Source organism: Sarcophilus harrisii, chromosome 5 (genome assembly GCF_902635505.1).
Source record: "Sarcophilus harrisii chromosome 5, mSarHar1.11, whole genome shotgun sequence".
In the NCBI taxonomy this organism is placed as follows: domain Eukaryota; kingdom Metazoa; phylum Chordata; class Mammalia; order Dasyuromorphia; family Dasyuridae; genus Sarcophilus; species Sarcophilus harrisii.
The window spans coordinates 220,375,608-220,397,506 of NC_045430.1; the positions used below are offsets into that span (position 1 = coordinate 220,375,608).

The following is a 21,899-nucleotide window of genomic DNA, read 5'->3' on the forward strand; positions in this document are numbered from 1 at the left end:
GAATGAAAAAGAGTAGTCTTTTTTTTGCTGCTTGCTACTATGTGGAATTGGGGGAAGAAGCAAACATTTCTCTCCCTCTTTAGATAAGCTGCAAAACAAAGGCTGTTGGAATTTCTACTGCATCTTTGTTAGACAATGTCCTCAAGCCTCAAAATTTAGCTGAAAGGATGTCAGAATATGAAAGATATCCTTTGCAAATTAACTGTCTTCTTGTCTCTGCCATGTGTAGAATCTTTGCCCTAATGATGCTTTTCTGAATACTCTTCATAAATTTAAGAATCTAGTGAAGAGAAAAATATCTCAGTGTATCAGTTCAAATTGAATTTGTGCTAATCATTGGATAATTGGATGAATCCCTATCCTGTGTATATAAGGGGTAAGAACATCTAATATAAATGATTAGTCAAATATTGGGGCCAATTTACTCTTTTGATTCTTTCCCTATCTTAACATAGAAAATATTTTAGGTGACAGAAAAATTATATGATTACACAGACTACTTCAGTATACTTTATATAAAATATGTGTGTACTTTTAAACTTACTTTTTAGAGGTAAACTAATTCCACATTTAGTAGTGAACAAAAATATTAGTGCTCTTAACTTTCTTTTAAATTTTCATTAAATTTCATATTTCACTTTTAGGCTGATTTCTTTTAGGATAAAACTTGTCTTTTTTCTGATCTAAAGCTGTAGTCTAAGAGAATTATTACCAATATATGAGGAGTTATATTATTAATCACATTTATATAGAACAATTGCAATTTTTAATTGCTTAAAGTGGCAATGAATCAGCACAATTCAATAACTTGTATAGCTTATCTGAATTATAATTATTTGTGACTGATGCTTGTTCTAGTGACAATGGTTATTTCTGAATTTGTCATAGCCTGTCTGCTACTTTTTTTTTTCTTCTAATTTGTGATTTCCAGTTAGATTGCCTGAAGTGTAATTGGCAAACTTATATGTAAAAATTTATTTTAGAGTACTATTTAGATATTTTTGGTGATACTCATTTTTATCACATGACCAACCCAATGTAGCCAAGTTACAATGAATTTTATTTTGCTGCCTTTGTACTTATCACTAAAGCATTCTTATTAGGGACTTTGACTTTTTGCTGAATGTTAAGAAATTGAATATTGAGAAATTATGACTTTCTTAATCAAATATTTGTAATGACCATTGTGGCTAAGGATAAGTTCTTGCAGCTTTTCATTCCAGATTTATTTCCTTTTGTTGAAAACTATATTCTTTATTTTTGTAGCTCATCAATACCTGTTTTCTATATACTAGAAATTTAATAAATGCTTATGGAATTAATGTTTTTCTTTGAATAGATTTTTTTTCATTTGGGTAAGTATTATTTATTTAAAGAAATTTTTATGTAAAGAAATATCTCTAAAATTGGGTTACTTTGGGTTTTTCTATAATTTAGAGGAGTTGGTATAATGAATAGAGTGCTGGATCTGGATTCAGGAAGACCTGAGTTCAAATCTAGCCTCAGACATTTATTAGCTATGTATCCTGGGCAAGTCACTTAGCCATTGTTTGCCATAGTTTCCTTACCTGTAAAATAGGGATAATAATAGCATTTACCTCCTGAGGTTATTTCAAGGATTAAGTAAGATTATATTGATAAAGCAGTTAGCACATTACTTGGCGCATAATAAGTACTTAATAAAAGCTTATTCCTTATAATTATAATGTATTGTGCAAGGGACACATAAAATTAATTTTCTACATTAAAATATTATATTAATGTAGCCTAGATTGAGCCAAGTATATAAATGTTATTTTCATTATTAATGTTCAGTGATTATAATGCTGGTCCCAGGTTTACACAATTTTGACTTGGTTAATTCTTTCTTAGGAGACTGAAAGACAATATAACATAGTAGAAAGAATATTGAGCTTGGAGTTATGAAAGCCCTGTATTTGAATCTTGTCTGTAGGATAGAACCATCACTAGTTCTATGACTCTGGGCTAATCAATTAATAGTCTTTTTCAGCATCAGTTTCCTCCTCTCTAGAATGAGAATAATGTACTGATAGTGAAAAGTTAACAAGGTTGTGAGGATCAAATGAGGTAATATATAAAAATTGTTTTGAAAACTTTAAATAAGGCTGTAGAAATGTAAATTTTTATCAGTAATAACTTTTATTCCTTTTTGTAAATGAGGAAACTAAGACATAAAGTAATAAGAGGACTTCCTTTTTGGAAAAAGGCATCATAGTAATTATCAACACAGTATTTATCTTCCCTTTGACTTGTTTTTGTAAAAGGCAGCCATTTTTGAGGAGATGTGTAGATAGAAAAAGTGAAATAGTAAATTTCTACTTACTCAACATCAGTTTATACAAATTTGGGGATTTTCCACCAAAGTTTTGCTCCAGTGTTTAATCATGGTGTGGAGGTGACTTATTCTCAAAGATTGTGCCAGCAGAGTACAAACTGGCACATCTTCTTAAGTTGAAAAAGTTGTAAGTTATGAATAAAATATTTTCCTAAGAGGAAAAAACGGAAATAAAGTATTCAAGTATGGGCCTGGTGTTATGTCTGGCAGCTGAGGATGAGCCTTGCCACATTGGGAGAGATATGACTAGGTTAGCTGTTGTCTGAGATCTGTCTGTTTCTCTTCACTGCTCAAGAAGATTCTTCACTGCTCTCCTTTCACTTTTAAAATGCTATTTTTTTTTTCAGTTGGCCATTTAAGGCTTTGAATAGTTCTGGCTCCAACCGATCCTTGTGTGCTTTTACTGTGCTACTTTACATGTGTATCCTCTTCTCTTCACAGTGATTTTTTGCTCTTTTTTTAGGAATACAAATGCCAAAATGAGATAGTTTCTGTCCTCAAGGACTTTTCATTCTGTTTAGTGTAATACATTCACAGCTAAATAACAGTTCATCTTCTATTGCTGTCTTTGCACAACTCACCTTCCATGCCTGTAATATTCTTGCTTTCTATTTCTTCATCTCTAAAAATGTTTTTTTTTTCCTTCAAAACTGAATTAAAAGGGAAGTCCTTGAGGAATCCTGTCCTGATCTCTCAGGTGGTAGCACCCATACATCCCTACCCTCCCACATACATACTACATAGGAAATTAAGGTACATTGATCTTGTATATACTTTATATTTCTTTTTCTCTATATAAATTATTTCTCCACAAGGGCAAGTACTGTTTCACTTCTGTCTTTGTATCCCCAGAGCCTAATACAGTGCCTTACCATCTTAAACTCTTAGTCAATGCTTGTTGAATGAATCCTGAATTGAAGACCTTATACTAAATTTTAGAAGGGTTACTATCTTCATAGGTAAGGTAGTCCCTGAAAGATAAATATTTGGGGATATTTATAAGGATGTTTTATTTAATAGATGTTTATCCAATTTAACAAGAATTGAGATATTGAAAAACAATTTGATAAATTCGAAACATTCTGAATTCTGATATTAAGATCATGTCAGAGAGAATGGGGGGAATTAAATATTGCTCTATTTGAAGCATGAACCATCTGTAATTGAAAAAGCTTCAGAGCCTTCTTAGAATCAAACATATATTATCTCAAGTTATATGACATACACTCTGTAATTAGTGAAATAAGGAGTATTTGTATTTGTTTCTAGCTCTGTTGTAGGTCTGGGGATACAAATGCCAAAACAAATTAGTCCCTGTCCTCAAGGACCTTACATTCCATTTAGGGTGATATATTCATAGACAAATACAGAATATATGAATGTGTGTATGTACATATATGTATCATATACACAAATTATTTAGAAGGGGGAAGGTTGACTTTAATAGTTGAAAGAATTAAAAAGTTTTCTCAGTAATCAGCTGATGGAGTTGTACTAGACGATCTATAAAATTCTTTTCTACTCTATAAGTTTATGAGAAAGCACCATTATATTTGCAGTTAAAAATTCTTTGGTAATCTTAGAGCAGTTTTGGTTAAATGATGAGGTCAGAAATCAGATTGTATAGAATTAAGAAGAAAATGAAAAGTAGACGCATTTATTTTAGATGACCCTGATGGAGCTTTCAGTTGGCTACTCTTTCATGATAAGCAGTTTGGAATTCTGTGAGGAAAGTGACAAATGGTCATATGTTTGATCTAGAGATTTCACTGTTAGGCATACATCCCAATTAGGTCACTTTAAAAAAGATAAGCAGTATAAACCAGGGCTTCTTAAATTTTTTCCATTCACAACCCCTTTTTGTCCATGAAATTTTTACATGACCCTGATATATAGTTATACAAATCAAACATTTACTGATAATAAATCATAATATCACTCCCCCACATTCAGTTATGCAACCCCACATGGGATTGTGACCCACAATTTAAGAAACTTTGGTATTTACAATAAAATGTTTATTGCAGCACTTGTAATGGCAAAAAACTGGAAACGGCAGATGCCCATTGATTTTAGAGGAACAAATGGTAGTTAGGAAGACAAAATCAATAAAAATGGCTGAACTAGCCCAATTACAGAGGGAAAATCCCTGTTGAAAGAAATGTCTTAATACATTGAAAAATTCTTTTGAAATGTGTCTCAGGGATGGGAAGATGTCCCCTAAATTGTAAAAAAAAAAAAGAAAAAAGAAAAGAAAAAAGAAAAATGTGATTAGGAATATATTTTAACAGCTATCTCATACACTTAATTTCTCATTTCTTTAAAAGAGAACGATCTTTCTATCCATCCTTCCACCTTTATGTCCTTGTCATGTGACCTCCATTCTCTGACTTTAGCATTACATGCACATTCCCCAGCTTGGCATTGAAAACCAAGGAGATACTTCTAAAGCATAGATGGGAGGATCAAACTTAAAAGTCTTCTGGCATCTAAAGTTCTTCATAACTTGGCCTTCCACCTTTTCAGGCTCAAGATCTTTGTCTCTTTGGGTGTCCATTACATTGCAGCCACCCTGGCATACTTGCTGAGGCTTGCATGCGACATTTCTTCTCTAATCCCCCTGCTTTTGTGCTAACTGCCTCCTGTACTTGGCGTGCTCTACTTCCTCACTTCCCTTCTTCATTTTCTTGACTTCAATCAAAACTTGGCCCAAATTCTTCTGTAATGGTCTTTCTATCTATTAAGTCTTACATTCTGAAATTATCTCCCATAGTTTGTATGGATGAAGTTATTTCTATATCCATGGACTGTTTTTGCCTTTCTTTATATCTCAGGAACGTAGCACAGTGTCTGGCATGTAGTAAACAGTACATGCTTGTTGACTTGTGATATGTTGACATATGATGTGACTTGTGATATGTTGACATATGATGTATACATGTGTTGAGGATAAGTTTAATAAAGATTTGAGAGTATAACAGAAACCATGTCCTACAGGTGCACACACAGTCACACAGTTGGCTAAAAGATACAAAGAATACAAGAGCCTGCTTTATTTATTTTTTATTGATTGTCTCTCTGCATTGACTTGGTTAAGTAAAAGCCTTGGTTAAGTAGCCTTGAAACCTTCCTAATGTAGTATCCTTTTTGCATGTGTTAAGTTCACTCAAGATCACCTGATATGTGCAATCAGAGATAACACCATTTATTGGTGCCTTGATTACATCATCAAGCAAAGCACAGAAAAGGAATATAAGCTTACCAACATTGATTGCCATTGTCATGGAGGATGCCTTAAGCATAAGTCAAATACAAGAATTCCTGATAGGTTGTGAGCTTCTCCAAATGTTCGTTCATGTTGCCAGAATACTTTGTATTGAGTGAGTTAATTCCTGAAATATTCAAGAGCCTCTCTAGTGACAAACAATTATTCATAAGATATTGACTTAAATAAGCCATCCAGTCCATATAGCAAAAATATATGCAGTCATTTGAATTGACCATTTGATAGAATTCGAAATATTCTGAATTCTGATATTAAGATCATGTCAGAGAGAATAGGGGGAATTAAATATTGTGTCATATTTTTATGGATGTATTTTATTTTTATTGGTAATTCTGTTTTCATATTACTTTCATTTTAGAATATCTCATTTCTGTTCCCATTGTGTCATTTCATGTAAACAAAGATTTAAAAAGATTTTTTAAAATCAGTAAAACCAATATGCATCAGCTGTGTCTGATATTTTCATTCTTCTTGTAGTTGTCTTCCCCATCTGTAGTGAAGGAAGATGCATTTTTTCAACTCTTCTTTAGGACCAGATTTGATCAATGTAATTATATAGGATTATATTTGTTGTATTTTTTTCTGTATATATTATTTTAATTGTTGTGCAGGTTTTTTCCTGATTCTGCCTATTTCATTCTATAATTTCTTATATTATTCCCATGTCTGAATTCTTCTGATTCATTTCTTATAGTTTTGTAATATTCACATGAGTTTGTAATATTTGTAAAATTTACATGAGTGTATTTTAAATTGGATAGATTCTTCTATTCCAAGAAAACTTTTAGGATATCTTATTAAAAGAATAAATGTTAGCTTTTTGAAAGAAAAGGAAGCACAAGCATAATAATTTTGAAAGTATATATAGAAGAACTGCACATGTTTAACATATATTGGATTACTTGCCATCTAGGAGTGGGGGGGGGGAGAGGGAAAAAACTTTTGGAACACAGGGTCTTACAAGAGTGAATGTTGAAAACTATGTATATATTTTTAAAATAAAAAGCTTAAAAAAAAAAGAAAAGGGAGCACAGGAAAATACTTCCTTTGGTAAGGAAACTTAATATAAACCATTGTGGCTTCATTAAGAAAAGATCATACCAAACTAATGGTATTTCTTTGTTTTGATACAGGGATTAGGAAAATACTCTGAACATAATATGCATATTAAAAAAAAAAAAGACTGTTAGAATCTTTCATACTATCTTCCAGATGAAGTAGAGATGTATCTTTTCTAGTTTAAGAAAAGCTTTCCTGGTTTACAGATAATATGAAGAATAAAGGGATTAGAATTTTTTTTCTATGTTTGCTGTTCTAATCTGATCAGCTTTAGTTGATTGATTTTAGAGAATATTGACAACTTAACTAGATGCCAAGCAGAGAGTATTTTGGGGATGATGATAGAATTGTAGAGAGAGAACTGCCATATGAGTGTTGATGGAAAGAACCTAGGATATGTTACTTGGCAAAGAAAAAAATTTAGGGGCAACATGATTGATGTCTTCAAATATTTGAAGAGGAATTGTTTTTCTGCTTGGCTGCAGAGGGCAAAATTTGGATCAGTAGAATAGAAATTGGAGACAGTCAAATTTAGGCTTTTGTTAAGAAAATTTCTTAAACTTCTTAAAAATTAGAGCAAAAATAAATTGCTCCTCGTGAGAGATTTTCATGTAAATACTGTAAGACCACCTGTTGAGGATTTTGTAAGGTAGATTATTATTTAGTTCTGGTTGGGCTGGATGGCCTCTGAGGTACTGGCCAACTCTTGTGTTCTGTGGTTAGCAACATTTTAAGAGGTGATTCAATGTGGGAAATGATGGATATCTTTTAAGGGTTCTTTATAGTCTAAAGTTTGTTCCCTTTTTCCCTCCTTCCTTCCCCTCCCCTCCCCCCCCTTTCTAACAGTATCCTGTACTTTCAGATTGGGCAAGAAAGGGAGGAGAAACAAAAATAAGTGTGCATGAATATACACCTTTGAATACTATATGTTTATCCTGTTTTCTTATGTTGATTTAGAGAGATTACATTTCTTTGGTGAATTTTCAGTTTATTTTATTCTTCTAGCATGGATTTGAGCACTCTATTCCCATTGCTTGCATATTATTCCATTGGAACTAAGATAACTGATTCTAGTTCTTTATTTGCAGTATTACTTGTTTACAGTAATTGTTATTTGATTACTTAAAGATAAGGTGAAATCCTATCTACATGCTAGCTGGAAGTGATTTCTTTTTTACTGAATTCTCTGTAGCTCTCTGTTAAGGAACTCTAATAGTACTAATTACTCAGTACCTTGTAGTATGGTTGTCAGTATACATAATGTCTTATCATTACTATATTGCTGTCTCCTTTAGGGCATCCTATTGTCTTATTAATTTTTTGTGTCACTCTTGCTGAATCTTCTAAAAGATTCCTTTTAGTAAGCTTGACTAATGTGTTTTATATTTTCCAGTGAGAATCATGCCTATAATTCTAAGTAGCAAAGGTATCAATTTTTCTTTTATAAGTGAAAAAGTTAAACATAATCTACTATATTTATTATACATTAATAATATAATTAATGATGTGCATTATATTTATTGTATGTGTGAATAGTAAAATCAAAAATTAACTTTTAAAAAAAGTATTTATAATTAATTAATATGAAAAACCTTGACGATGGATTTAGAGACATCTATGCTTTATGTGTGGCCTATCCTGAACCTCTTGGTGAAAGACTTTACACAGAGACGAAAATTTTTTTGGAAAATCACGTACGCCATTTGCACAAGGTAATTAAGTAGCATGTTGGTGTTATAAGTATATTTTGAAACTGTTTTCTAGATTAAGGTTTTTCAGTACAACTTGAATGGCAAGTAATTGACAACTATTTTTTTAAAAAATTTTAATAGCTTTTTATTTACTTTATTTACAAAGTTTATTTTAAACTTACAAAATTACAAATTTACAAATTTACAACTATTTTTAAAACAATATATTGTTGCAAAGGAAGTTGTTTGAAGAATGAAATTAACTTATTAAATGGAAAATTATAATATTAGTAGCCAAGGCTAGAGGTGTTTTTCTTAATGACTGAGTAATGCAAAATTTAGTTTTAAAAAGTGTTCAGCACCTACATTTTTTAAAGGCAGGGTAGTGCAGTAGAGATATCACTGGGTTTAAAATCAGGAGACTTGAGGTTATCTCCTGGTTCTGATAGTTACTAGATGCATGATTCTGGGTAAGACACTTAACTTTCAGAATCTCAAATTTCCTTACCTGTAAAATAATGATAATATGTGCACTTACTATTACTACATTGAGTTATCGTGAAGAAACACCTTAAGAATCTGAAAAGCATTACATAAATGTGAGCAGTTGTTATCCTACCTTTTAAAAATTATGAATTTTTGCATTTCTTTTGTGTAGCTTTTTTTCTATTTACAGTTGTTTTTTGGGTTGAAAGAAATAGCAAAAACGATATCTTGAGTGAGTAATTGTGGGGAAATAGCATTGAGAGCCTTCTCTTCCCTGGCTAATGGCTATTATACGCCAATCTGGGTGGTAAATCTTAAACTCTTTGTTATGTGTTTTAACTCCAAAATAGATTGACTGAATAAAAATATTTAACTGTGAATTAAAATTTGTTTTGAGTATCTGATACTTTTTGACTCCTTGTTCTCATTTCTGTTTTTTGGTGATTCTTAAATAATCAGCCACTGCTTGTCTCACCTAAAACTTTTTCTGGCAGTATCTGCTTAGTTTCTTTGATGGAGAACATGGTTTGAATGCAGCTAGGTACCCCTGGTCACTGTAGATGAGAAGGGTTTAAGTCTTTCATTTCTAAGAAAAAAAATCATTTTGCTTTTGAATACTATTTGTAAATTGATTCTATTAAACCTGACCTTCAAGTGGTTTGAGTTAAAAATTATGTTAAAAATTTTAGAGTTCTCCAATGATTTATGGATTATCTCTGTATTCTAATTTATAAGAAATTTTATGAAGAATAATAAATCCATACTGTAGCAATAATAAACTTGGATAATAAGTGAGTATATTTTATTGCTATAGTTTTACAAATAGAAAGAGGAAATTTGAAAAAAGATATAATTATTTTTGTGATGAGTAAAGATTTGTTATGTGCTGTTACTTTATATATAGGTTATAATCCAAGGCTATTTGTTATATTCTAAGATTATTTTTTATACATGTAGAAATATGTTATCAACTATGGTAAGATTATAAAAGCAACAAGTTCATTCCTTTTTTAAAAGGAAAAAAAAGTATTTTTAATTCATCAGTATTAATAAGCATTTATTAAGCATATGCTGTGTTCCAAATATTGTTTGTTGTGAATCTATGAAATATTTGAATTAGTAGAATGGCCTGAAATAGAGACTGAATTTATTTGAAATTTAAAAATTTTGGAGTAGCCTTTGTTGTCTTAACTGACTCCTCAGTTTTTACTTACAATGACTTTAAGAAAATGACAAGCCAAGAGAGAAAAGGGTCAGTCTGGGTAACTAGTGATTAATAGAATTAGCTATCAATGATATTGACTTATTCTCAAATTTTTATGTATATATAAATGTAAAATATTAAAAAGTATATACTGGTGCTTTAATATTTCTATTAGAGGATTCTAGTTCTTCTCTCCCACTCCAGTCTTCCTTTACCATGATTATCAGTTTATTTTTCACTTTCTGGAAAGGAGGTATTAAATAAATGTAAAGAAACTTGACTTATTTTTTAATTTTAAATTTTAGCTGATTACTATTCCTAATTATAAATAATTTTTATATGAGATACATTTAACTTTCATGAAGATTTATATATATAGATTGATCAAAAATGAGCAAATTTTTACCCGTTTATACTTTTTTCAATTTTTTAAAAAATAGAAATCCTAGATGAGGGACAACATTGTCTCATTATTTATTAAACTATTTGGGATTTATTCAATTCAATTTCTTTAACACATTTCACTAATTTTTGAGTTTGTTTTTTTTTTTGCATATTTGTAAAGAAGTCTAAAAAGCAAGTGAAATGAGTATTTTACAAAATAATTTGAAGATACTATAGTGATAAAATGATTTTTAAAAATACTGTTAAAAAAGAAGTAAGCCATATATATAAAGGAAGAAGGCCTAAACTGTGAGTCAGAAGCCTGGGATTCTGTTATAACTTATTTGTCACATGATCTTAGACTAGTTACTTCATCTCTCTAGGACCCACTTCTTAACACCACAATGATGTGTTTTTTAGTGATGTTTTCATTGCCTTCTCACAGGGTGATTATGAATATCAAATATAGAAGTGAACTCTATTCAAATGCAAAGTAGAACTTATATGAAAATATTCTTTTATTTGTAAAGTGATTTTTTTTTTCTTTTAGAGAGTTCTGGAGTCTGAAGAACAAGTATTGGTTATGTATCATAGGTATTGGGAAGAATATAGCAAAGGGGCAGACTATATGGACTGTTTATACAGGTAAGTATACTTTTAAACTGTGAACCCAGAAACTATTGCACACATTCATATCCTTAAGATGATGGTTTGCTTCACTTGGTACCTATTTCCTGATGATACAGATTGCTTTCGAAAAGTATAAGAATTACCTTTCACTCAGTTGGGTCCATTCTGCTTGCCAAAAAGTTTCCGTTTTATGACTTGGATTAGGTTAGTGGTATCAGATTTTGTAGGGGAAAACCCATCTGTGAGTAGAGAAGAAAACCTGTACTTAGAAGAAGGATTTTGTGTTTATTTCAGTGATTGGGCCATGGTACCACTTGATACAGTGACTCTTTATACTACATAAAATGAAGCTTCAGACCTGATAAAGTTTGGGAAATACTCCAAACCAGTGTTTCCCTTCAGTGCTGTTGATAGTTAAGAATTGATTACACTTTTAATTGAAAATGTAAAAAAGTGATGTGCTAGAAATTGTTTTTTTCAGGCTTCTAAAAATATGATCAATAAAGCCACTTTTTTCAGCAGAACAGAGAAGTGTGGCAAATATGTAAGAAAACTTTTCTTTGTCCTTTACTATAACATTGATAGTCAAAACAATTCCTCTTGCCGCTATATTTATCCTACTTGAATTTTCCCTATGTTTTTGACAGTTGTCCCACTTCGAGTTTTACCTTTTATTGCTCTGTACTCTTGATCATTTTCATAAAGAGTCTCTGTGTGCATGGAAATAATTTAAAATTTGTGAAATTAGAATTTAGGTAATGAATGTACTAAGAAACTTCAGTACTCTTATTTAAACTGACCTGTAAAATATAGGTTTTATTTTGTGTGTAATGATCCAGAAGGGTAATATGTCAGTAAGATTTTTTATCAATCTTATCATAATTTTATATGTTATGATATCCTATGATATCATTATTTAACATAATGGCATATTTCAGCTGAAGAATTTTTTCACTTGGTGTATTGATAATCATTTGATATCTAAGTGTTAACTTTTTCTGCTTTTTAGTTTCTATCAAATAGATAATAATCTTTTAAATAACTGAGAACTCCTAATTGAAATGCTTGTATAGCAATTCCTTTGCAAATGGAAGAATATAGCCATTCTCTAACTTATTGTTACTGTAAGCTTAAGTTTTCTTATATTACATTTTCTTAAAGTGAGTTATACTTCTCTTTTCAAAAAAAGCTTTGTTGTTGTTTAGTCATGCCCAGTTCTTTGGGATTCAATTTGGAATTTGCAAAGATACTAAAGTGGTTTGCCATTTCCTTTTCCAGCTCATGTTATAGATAAGAAAACTGAGGCAAACTATGTTAGGTGGCATGTCTGGGCTCACACAGGTAGTGTCTGAGGCCAGATTTGAACTCCAGGAGTTGTCTTCCTGACTCCAGCTCTAGTGTTCTGTCCACTGCATCACCTAGCTATTAACTTCAGTAAAAGTCTACATTACCTCTATTTGTAACGTAGTAGAGGACCATTGATCGAAGAGCACAAATAGGCTTAAGTCACTATTTGTATTATAGATATATTTGAACCTTATGTAAAATGACTTGTTAAATAATTTTGGAAAAGCACCAAATCTCTAAACTTATTTTTCCTTTTACATTAAGCCATTTATAACATTTAAAAAGACAAAATATCTCTTAAACATAAATTCATAGTTTAAGAATAATATATAGTTTTGGGTAATTTAATTTTGCCCTTACCATGTACAATGGCCTATGATAAATTGAAATTCAAATTAACCTACTTCTGATCTGAAGAGGAAAAACCTTCTCTAGCAATTAAAGAAAATTATTTAAAATGGATTTTTGAGAGGTACATTGTACTTACAAATATTTGTGAAGCCACTGTAATAAAGTTAAATTTTATCTGATAAAATGCTAAGTGCTAGGGATCTAGTAGTTAAAAGTGACACAATTTGTTATGAAAGAGCTTATGTTTTTATTTGTTTGTTTTTGTGAGGCAATTCCAGGGTCACACAGCTAGGAAGTGTTAAGTGTCTGAGAAGCCACATTTGAACTCAGGTCCTCCTGACTTCAGGGCTAGTTTGCTATCCAGTGAGCCACCTATCTGCTCCAGTTATCTTTCTTTTCTTCTTCTCCGCCTTATTCCTTCTTCCTCCTTCTTCCTTCCTTTTTTTTTTTTTTTTTGCTGAGGCAATTGGAGTTAAGTGACTTGCCCAGGGTCACACAGCCAGGAAGTGTTAAGTGTCTGAGGTTAGGTTTGAACTCAGGTCCTCCCGACTTCAGGGCTGGTGCTCTGTCCACTGCGCCATCTAGCTGCCCTGAGCTTATGGTTTTAAAAGGAGAAATATGCCCTATGCATAATCATGACAAGGAAGTTTTATGTTATAAAGGTGAAGAAGGATTCTGACAAAGTAGCCAAAGACTATTTGAAATGAGAGGTACCTCTTGGAGTTGAGGGGTTCAGAGAAGACTTGAGAGAAGTGTTATCCTTGAGAACTTTTAAGGGCAAGAGGGGTTTTAGGAAATGAGGAAGAAGTGTTTTTCACCATAACGTATAACTTGTGGGAATGCTTAAGAGGGACAAAATTTGGTGTCATCTGTGGGAAACACAAAGAAATTCACTTTATCTGGTATGTTATGGAGTATTATGAAAATAGGCAGGAAAAGTTGACAGTCCCATGACACAAAAGCCATTGTCCTAGCACCATTTAGGAGAGGGATGTAATGTCATGTATTTGTGAATTAGTGAAACATCATAATCACTGAAGCAGCAGAATTACAGATGATTCACGAGACAATTAAGTGCTGTATTATGGGCATAATTAGGTTAGGTTATAACTTGAAATATCATTTCCTTGATTGATTATTCACTCTTTTTAAATAAGAAAACTATTTGGGCCAACACTAGCCATCTCAAAAAATCCTAGTTTATATGACGTACCAACAAAGAAAGATTTGTGTAATTTCATAAATTATTTTCATATTAGTGGTCATATAATTGTAATTGTTTTATGTATGTGTTTTTCTTCCATCTGAGGCATTCATGAGACTCAGTTATGTGTTTTATTTTTATAAAGTAATTAATTTTAGACCAAAACAAGTTAACATTGTGACTGGTCATTATTTATAGTTGGGTCATTATCAGTCATTAAGTCATCTTCCATAAAAGTTGGTGTCCTAAAATCACTTTACTTCTAGGTCAAATTACCTAGGATATACCTTGTTTCTAATGAATCTCTAGAAATTCTTTTAACAGTGAAATTTAGAGAAAAAGTATAACATCAAGAAAATTATTTTTGTTTACTTTAAATATTTTTCATCAAGGGTTCTTTCACATTGACTTGATTCAAACACAGATTCTATCCAAATAAGTGCTTTGGGAACTTTTTGATCTTAATCCTCCCTTTTAATAATTCCATTTAACTTCTTTGGAAACTGGAGAAGGAAGTAGGCTACCAAGAACAAAGAATTCTTTCCATACAATGAGAGATTTCTAAACTAGAATAAATTATAGTGAATACTCCTAGAATTCCTTTGAGGTGACCTTCTTACATATATTTGTCATATTTATTTTGTTTTTCCAAGGTTCATCTTAAGTTTTGTTTTTTTGTACTCTTATTAATAAAAACATGGAATTTAGAGATTTAGAAGAAATGCTAGATAATCTAGTCAAATTCTCTAATTTAGATGAAGAAACTTAGGCCCTAAACCTGATTAGGTTGGGGAGAACCTTATCAGTGTCTTTTCAAAATGCTTTTCTCATAATTCCTTATGATAAGGAAAACTGCAATCTAGAGACGTATTGCCCTTTACCCAAGCTCACCCAGCCATGTTGTCTGATTCAAAGAGTAGTAACCTTTCCATTAGACCATACTGCATCTATTTTAAAATGATAAATTGATGTTTATTGGAGAAACTTGAGAATATAGAGTAGCACAATCATCATACAGATCACATTCTGAAATTGGAGAAAAATTTATTAGCTTTCTTTTTGTCCTTGCAAATGACTTTTGGTTGGTTGGAAACTATACAAGAATCCTGCTGTACATTATTATTAAGCCATACTTAGAGGTTATATTATAACTGTTTTTAATGTTTTTATTTGTTTCCTTATTTAACTCACTAAGAATCTCTTGGTTTAATGTGGCCTATTACGATGGCTGGTTATGTGGCCTTTCATTTTTTTGAATATGGTCAGATGATCCATGTTATGGAAAATGAATATTGTCTAAAGTAAGTGTAACTTCCCTTCCCTCAGAATATGGTAACAACAGGAGATCTGCTAGAAGTCGTAGGCAAGTTGTCCTTAGAAGAACTCTAGCCAGCTAAACATCCAACAGAACAGAATAGTAAGCTTACTGTTCAATCAGAATGAATGTCCAAATAGGCTGCTTGTTTGAAGCATTTCTTTAGGTAGTGATATTAAAGTATAGAGGATTTATGCGTCTGATTAAATAGTGCAAACAGTTTTCTGTTCTACAGCTAATTCAGCTTTTTCCCTCAAACCTTCAGCATCTTTCTATTACTTCTTTGTTCTGATCTCCCAGATAGTACCATTCATATTGCCCCTTTTTAAGTTTTTAGTTTTTGTTTTGTAACCTGATCATTCCCTTTCATACAGGCTGAGGAGCAGCCTGCTATATGGAAGGATGTACATGATATTGAGATCTGGGTTTATATTCTATCTCTAAAAATTTGTCACCATGAATAACTCACTTAATTGCTAAATCTTTTTTCTCCATTTGTAAAATGGGAATAATAATATTTGTACTACTTACCTCACAGATCTGTTGTAGAGAAAGCACTTGGTAGAACATAAAGTACTGTATCACTATTAACTTTTGTCACTGACTAGTATTCACACAATTCTTATATCAGTAAAATTAAACCAGACAATTTGGCTCATGGTTTTTTCTCCCATTCAGTTTCCTCGTTCCCATGTTCATATTCATTAATGTAATGCTGATTTTAGTTTATTTTTTCAGGTCATTAATGTGTCAGTGATTAAGTTATTACCCACTATAGTAAAGTACATTGATAAAACAAAATATTTGCTAAATCTTATTTGGTCTGATTGCTTGATCAAGTTTCTTTAGATTCTTGAATAGAAAAAAACTGTTGGATTATATGGTGGGTGGATTAATAGATTTTATTGTGTTAGGATGTATATTGATATATATCTCAGTGTCAGCAGGGAAAAAATGGGGTAATTAATTTTCTTTCTGTTATTCTGTTAATTCAAATATTATTATTTACTATTTTAAGAATTTCTAGTAGACTGTGCTGTTACCTCAAATTCATGTTCACAGTTTGATTTTTAGAGTTTTCAGTAAATAATTTGTTTTACCTATGACTTTTCTTTTTGTTTTATCTGTTGAGAATGTATTTTTCTTTCAGGTATCTCAACACACAATTTATTAAAAAGAATAAATTGACAGAAGCTGATCTTCAGTATGGTTATGGTGGTGTAGATATGAATGAACCACTTATGGAAATAGGAGAGGTAAGCAGTTTCTTAAGTAATTGTAATATGAACATATTTATAGAGGTTAGAAAACTTATTTGAATTAAAGTGTTATCAGTTATTAATTTTTAAATGAAAGATTCATTAAAATCAGTATTAGAGAAATCAAATTATTTTGCAGTAACATAAAGTATGTGTATCTGTGTATTTGTGTATCTGTGTATTATGTGAGTAGGAAATAGATGCTTTTATTTATATGAAATGGAAATAGGTCCCAAATAAACATATTAGTGTTTCTAATTGAGAAATACAGTCAGTCCTCAACTTTCTGGGATAACATTCCTAGAAAACAGTGCTGAAGTCAGTAGGGCAAAAATATAAAACCTAAATGTTGATATATTGAACCTATTGGAAAGAGAGGGTTAGGTTCCCATGATGAACAAAACTGTAAACTTTTGTTAGAAATTACTGAAAATACACTTTTCTGCAGACAGTTCTTTCAAACAAAAATTAATTCTGATAATATGCACTTAAATATCATAAAATGCAGTACGCAAAATAAAATTGCTAACATGCAAAATATTCTCATTAGTAATTCCTTAGAATTCTGTGACCTGTGCTAACATCTTAATTAAAAAAAATTATTTCAGACAATTTTTACTTTCCATAACATAAAAATCTACAGTACCATAAATACTATACAGCAATAAAATTCTTAAAACTCAGTTTTTAATTGCATTTTACCTTTTACTGTGTTAATGTAAGGGCATTGTATACTATATTGCTGTAAACCTCTCTACTTGGGTGCCTAAACCTAAGGGAGAGATTGCTGGGATTTAGTTGTTGCTGTCAGAAGATGATATAGATTAGCAAATAATCAACTTGTTGACACCAAACTCATTGCGGACAGTGGCTGCAGACACTATCTAACACTTTTATTTTCTCACTAACCCTATCATTGACTTAAAGTCCAAAGGATTTGCAGTATACTTTGGGGGGCATACTTGCAACATACAAGTTGAGTTTTAAGGGCAAACAATAAAAATATGTGCAAATACATGGGGACCACTTCACTTTACACTGGTGGAGTGATGAAAACCAGCGAAGTGACTATTCAGATACCATTTGAATGTTTCATGCTTCTCTCATTTTTCTTCTTCACATAGCTAGCTGCGAATATGCACAGTTGCCAACATGAAAGTGAAAATGAGGTTATTAATAAGATCACATGAATGCTTAAAGTCATGAAAGTTAAATGTGTAGATATTAAATGTTGCTTATATATACGTGTATATGTGTAAGATATAAACATGCATGTACGTATGCCTATATTTTCACTTATAATGTATATGTTGTTCTTGGCAGCTAGCATTGGATATGTGGAGAAAATTGATGGTTGAGCCACTTCAGGCAATCCTTATACGAATGCTCCTTCGAGAAATAAAAAAGTGAGTTTATTTTTTGTATCTGTTTTATTTCTCTTAAGATATACAATATTGTTTTGAAGGACTTAGTTAAAATAGCAAATGAATTTTTATGTAAATTGATTAGCTCTAAGATTGATTTACTTTAATGAGAACTTTTTCTGAAGGTTAACATTATTGTAGTGAATCAAAATACTTAATTTTTTGAAACCTTTTACCATAGACATCTTAGAATCTCAGAACTTGATAGGACTTCAAAATCCATCAAGTTATATTTTATACTAAGAATCCTTTCTACATCATACCTGACAAATGGGCATTCCAATTCCATTTTGTCCTCCACTGGCCCACTACCTCATGGGGGTAGGCCAGTTCCATTGGGAGCAGTTCTAATTGTTAAGAATTTTTTTTTTTATATCAAGCCTAAATCTACCTCTGCACCTTATATCGTTTCTCCTTGTTTTGTTCTAATTTGCTAAGGAAAACAAGTTTGATAAGCAATAATATTTTTTATTTACACCTTTTTCCCCCCCACAATAAACTTGTGAGGTGGTTGGTACAATATTATCATCCTGTCTTACAGATGAGGAAATTGAGGCTCAGAAAGGGGAAGTGACTTGCCTAGGTGCCAGGACTGTAAACCTCAAAACCAGGACTTCCGCCAGTCCCCTTTATTTCTCAGTCTTTAATTATGTAAGGCCGCAGTAATGTGCCGGCTTCTCCAGGGTCAACTTCTCCAGATTTATCACTAGTCATAGGATCATAGACTTTATAGGTGGAAGGAAACTTAGAAAGTGCTTAGTCCAATGCCCTTGTTATAGAGCACTAATCTTTGGGGTGTGTCATCTGTGCTAACTAGATAGCAGAAGTCCTTGTCATTTACTTGTAACCCACTGTGGGCCAGAACATGCCAGTCTTGCCCATGGCAAAGATAATGGAGTCATTTGTCATTTCCTCATCCACTGGATTAAGGCAAGCAGGGTTAAGTGACTTGCCCAGAGTCACACATCTAATGAGAGTCTGAGGCCCATTTCACATGAGCCTTTCTGACTCCAGGCCCAGCTCTCACTCAGTCATCTTGCTGTTTCTAACTGAGGTCCTAGGAAAGTGAATTAGGAGAATTAATGTTTTTGCTGGGAATACTTTTGAGATTATAGAATTCTTTCTATAGAGTATATTAATGAGTTGAGTACTGTGATGACTGGATTTGGAATCTGTTTGGGCTCAAATCCTAGCTCTACCTCCTTTTTGTCTGCATATCCTAGATAAGACACGTAACCTCTTTCAGCCTGTTTCATCATCTATAAAAAGGAAGATGTTGAACTAGATGATTTCTAAAGACCCTTCCAGCTCATTCAGTCAGTAAGCATTTATTAACTACCTACTATGTCCAAAAAATGTATAACGCACTAGAGATTCAAAAACAAAATTGAAGCAATCCCTGCTATCAAGGAGCCCGCTTTCTATCAGGAGTGACAACATGTGTATAAATAAGTATATAAAAAGTGAATTTGGGAGGAGGGACCAAAAAAAGCTCCATATAGAATGTGTTATATAAGTAGGCTTTTGAAGGATTCTAGGAATTGAGAATACATCCCAGGTATTAGAGACAGCCATTGGAAAGGCATGGAGATAGGATAAGGAATATCAGGTGTGAAAAATTGCAAGAAGGCCTATTTGACTGAACAATAAGGTATGAAAAGGGGAAATGATGTAAAGATATTTGTAAAGATAGATTGAGAAGAATTTTTAAAGGTGAACAGAGAGTCCTATGTTTTATATTGGCTACAAGAGTTTTTACAGTGAATGATATGATCTGTAATTTAGGAAAAACCATTTGATTGTTGTATTTAGGACTGATTGGAGAAAAGAGAGATTTGAGACAGGGAGACCTCTTAGGATGCTGTTATAATAGTCTAGTCCAGAGGTGAGAAAGGCCCTCTTTGAACTAGATTGCTGCCCATTTAAATAGGGAAAAATAGGACTTATATAAGATATGCTGTGAAAACAGATATGATAAGCATTGGCAACTCATTACATATGTGAAATAAGGTAGAGTAAAGAGTCATGGATAAAGCCATTGCAGTCTAGGTGATTAGAAGGATGCTGATTTTTCAATACAGAAAAGTTCAGAAGTGAAAATAAGTTTTCAGAAAAAGTTGAGCTCCTTTTGTTTGAGATACCTAGGGAATTTAGAATTCAGTTCAGTAGTACTGGAGTAAATTTAATAAAGATAGACTGTGGTACAGACTCAAGCAAGATCAGTTTATTAACAATGATAAAGTTTAACAAAGCAGGTTAGATTGTTAACCTCAACAAATCCATTAAGCCTAAGAGGAGGGGACCCTTTTTATTAAGACACAATAAAGCTGGAATCTTGGTAAGCATGGAGAAAAGATTGTAGGGTTGGAGTAGGACCATTAGGATTGACTATACTGAAAAAAATGGGTTGGAATTCAAGTGATGTTAACTCCTTTCTAACAATTAAGAAATGTTATTTTTTTTTAAAAGCAATTGCATCTTGTAGTTCTTTTCTAGGGGATCACAACAAACAGACTTGCTGTCTTCTTGGAAAGGATTAAAAACTCCCTCAGCTACACAAAAACATAAAAGGACAGATGATATATATATATTTTTAGGGATGGTAATTTTGTAGGATTTACCCAACAGTTATCCAGGAAGTTATCCCATTTCCCAAAATGGGGATAGATAAAGCCAGGAACATGTCTCTCAAGATTGTTTTAGCAACAAAACCAGAAATGGCATGAGAGCTAGGAAAGGTTTCTACCCACTGTGTGAATTGGTTAACAATAACAAGACAGATTCCATGATGTCCAGCCTTAGGCATACAGTTGACATTTATAGTTTGTAAATCCTCAAAGGGTGTATAAGCCAGAGCATACCTCCATAGGTTTTGGCTTGGAAGACATGCTGACTGTGTGTCTGACAACTAGGACAAAAGGCAGCTATGTTGGTGATAACTGAGACAACCCAAGCCCTTCTGATTGAATTCACAATTCCTTGAGTACCAAAGTGTTCCCTCTTCTCAGTAGGCAGACATACCTGGTGTTAGAAACTTCAAGGAAGGGATGGTTTGTTTTCTGCAGATATCCAGACCCCAGTTATCTGTTTTGCCTTATATCATTGTTTTCACTTCTCCACTTTATTATAGGAAAGAGGGATGTTAATTTTATCATAAGGTGAGAGATTGAAAACATGTGCAGCACCTTCCAGAGCAGCAAGCCTGACAGCAGCAGCATAATTGTTCCTCTTAGTACAGGATTGGTCTCTTATTTGTGGGCAGAGTAGTGAACAAGGGGCAGGATGACAGGAAATTTCAGGGCAGATAAGAGATCTTTGATGAATTCTACATTTGCAACAGTCTTAACAGCAGCTGTTTTAAAAATCCCTTCTGTAGACTGAGCATCCCAAAAGCATGGCAAACACCAAATGCATATTTTGAGTCTGTATAGATTGTGGCCCTTTTTCTCTTGGTCAGATGAAATATCTGGGAAAGGGCCATATTTAGCCTCGTAGGTGCTGAGATTAGAGGGCAGAGAAGCCATCCAGAAAGTGACATACTTAAAAAAAGTACAGTAATGCCAGCATGATGAATATCCCTTCTCATAAAAGAGGACCCATCAGTAAAAAAAATAAAATAAAATCAAAGTTCTCCAAAAGGGTATCAGAAATCAGCCTTGTCTACTAAAGAGGAACAGTTATATGATGGTTCCCCAGAGACTAGTAAATTGGAAGAATGTGGCAAGTTTAAAGACTGCACAATGCTTGAAGATGATGTTTTCATTACTCAGCAAAGTCACTTTATATTTGGCAAGAGTGATCAAAGAATGCCTCAGTCTAATGATAGAATAAGACGGCCTCAACTTCATGAGGACACTACACTATCCAAGTGGAACTCCAAACCAAATCACAGGTCTCCACCAA

General features: G+C 32.5%; 1 protein-coding gene across 3 annotated transcripts in view; it reads left to right on the forward strand.

The window, feature by feature from the left end:
• Positions 1–21,899, forward strand: part of CUL2 (cullin 2) — a 101,340-nt gene that overhangs the window by 24,262 nt on the left and 55,179 nt on the right. For all 3 annotated transcript variants that reach the window (XM_031939682.1, XM_031939681.1, XM_031939680.1), the window contains 4 exons: positions 8,311–8,413; positions 11,017–11,111; positions 16,464–16,569; positions 17,896–17,978. In XM_031939682.1, coding sequence (XP_031795542.1) covers positions 8,311–8,413; positions 11,017–11,111; positions 16,464–16,569; positions 17,896–17,978 — 387 coding nt within the window. The remainder of the gene's footprint in view (positions 1–8,310; positions 8,414–11,016; positions 11,112–16,463; positions 16,570–17,895; positions 17,979–21,899) is intronic.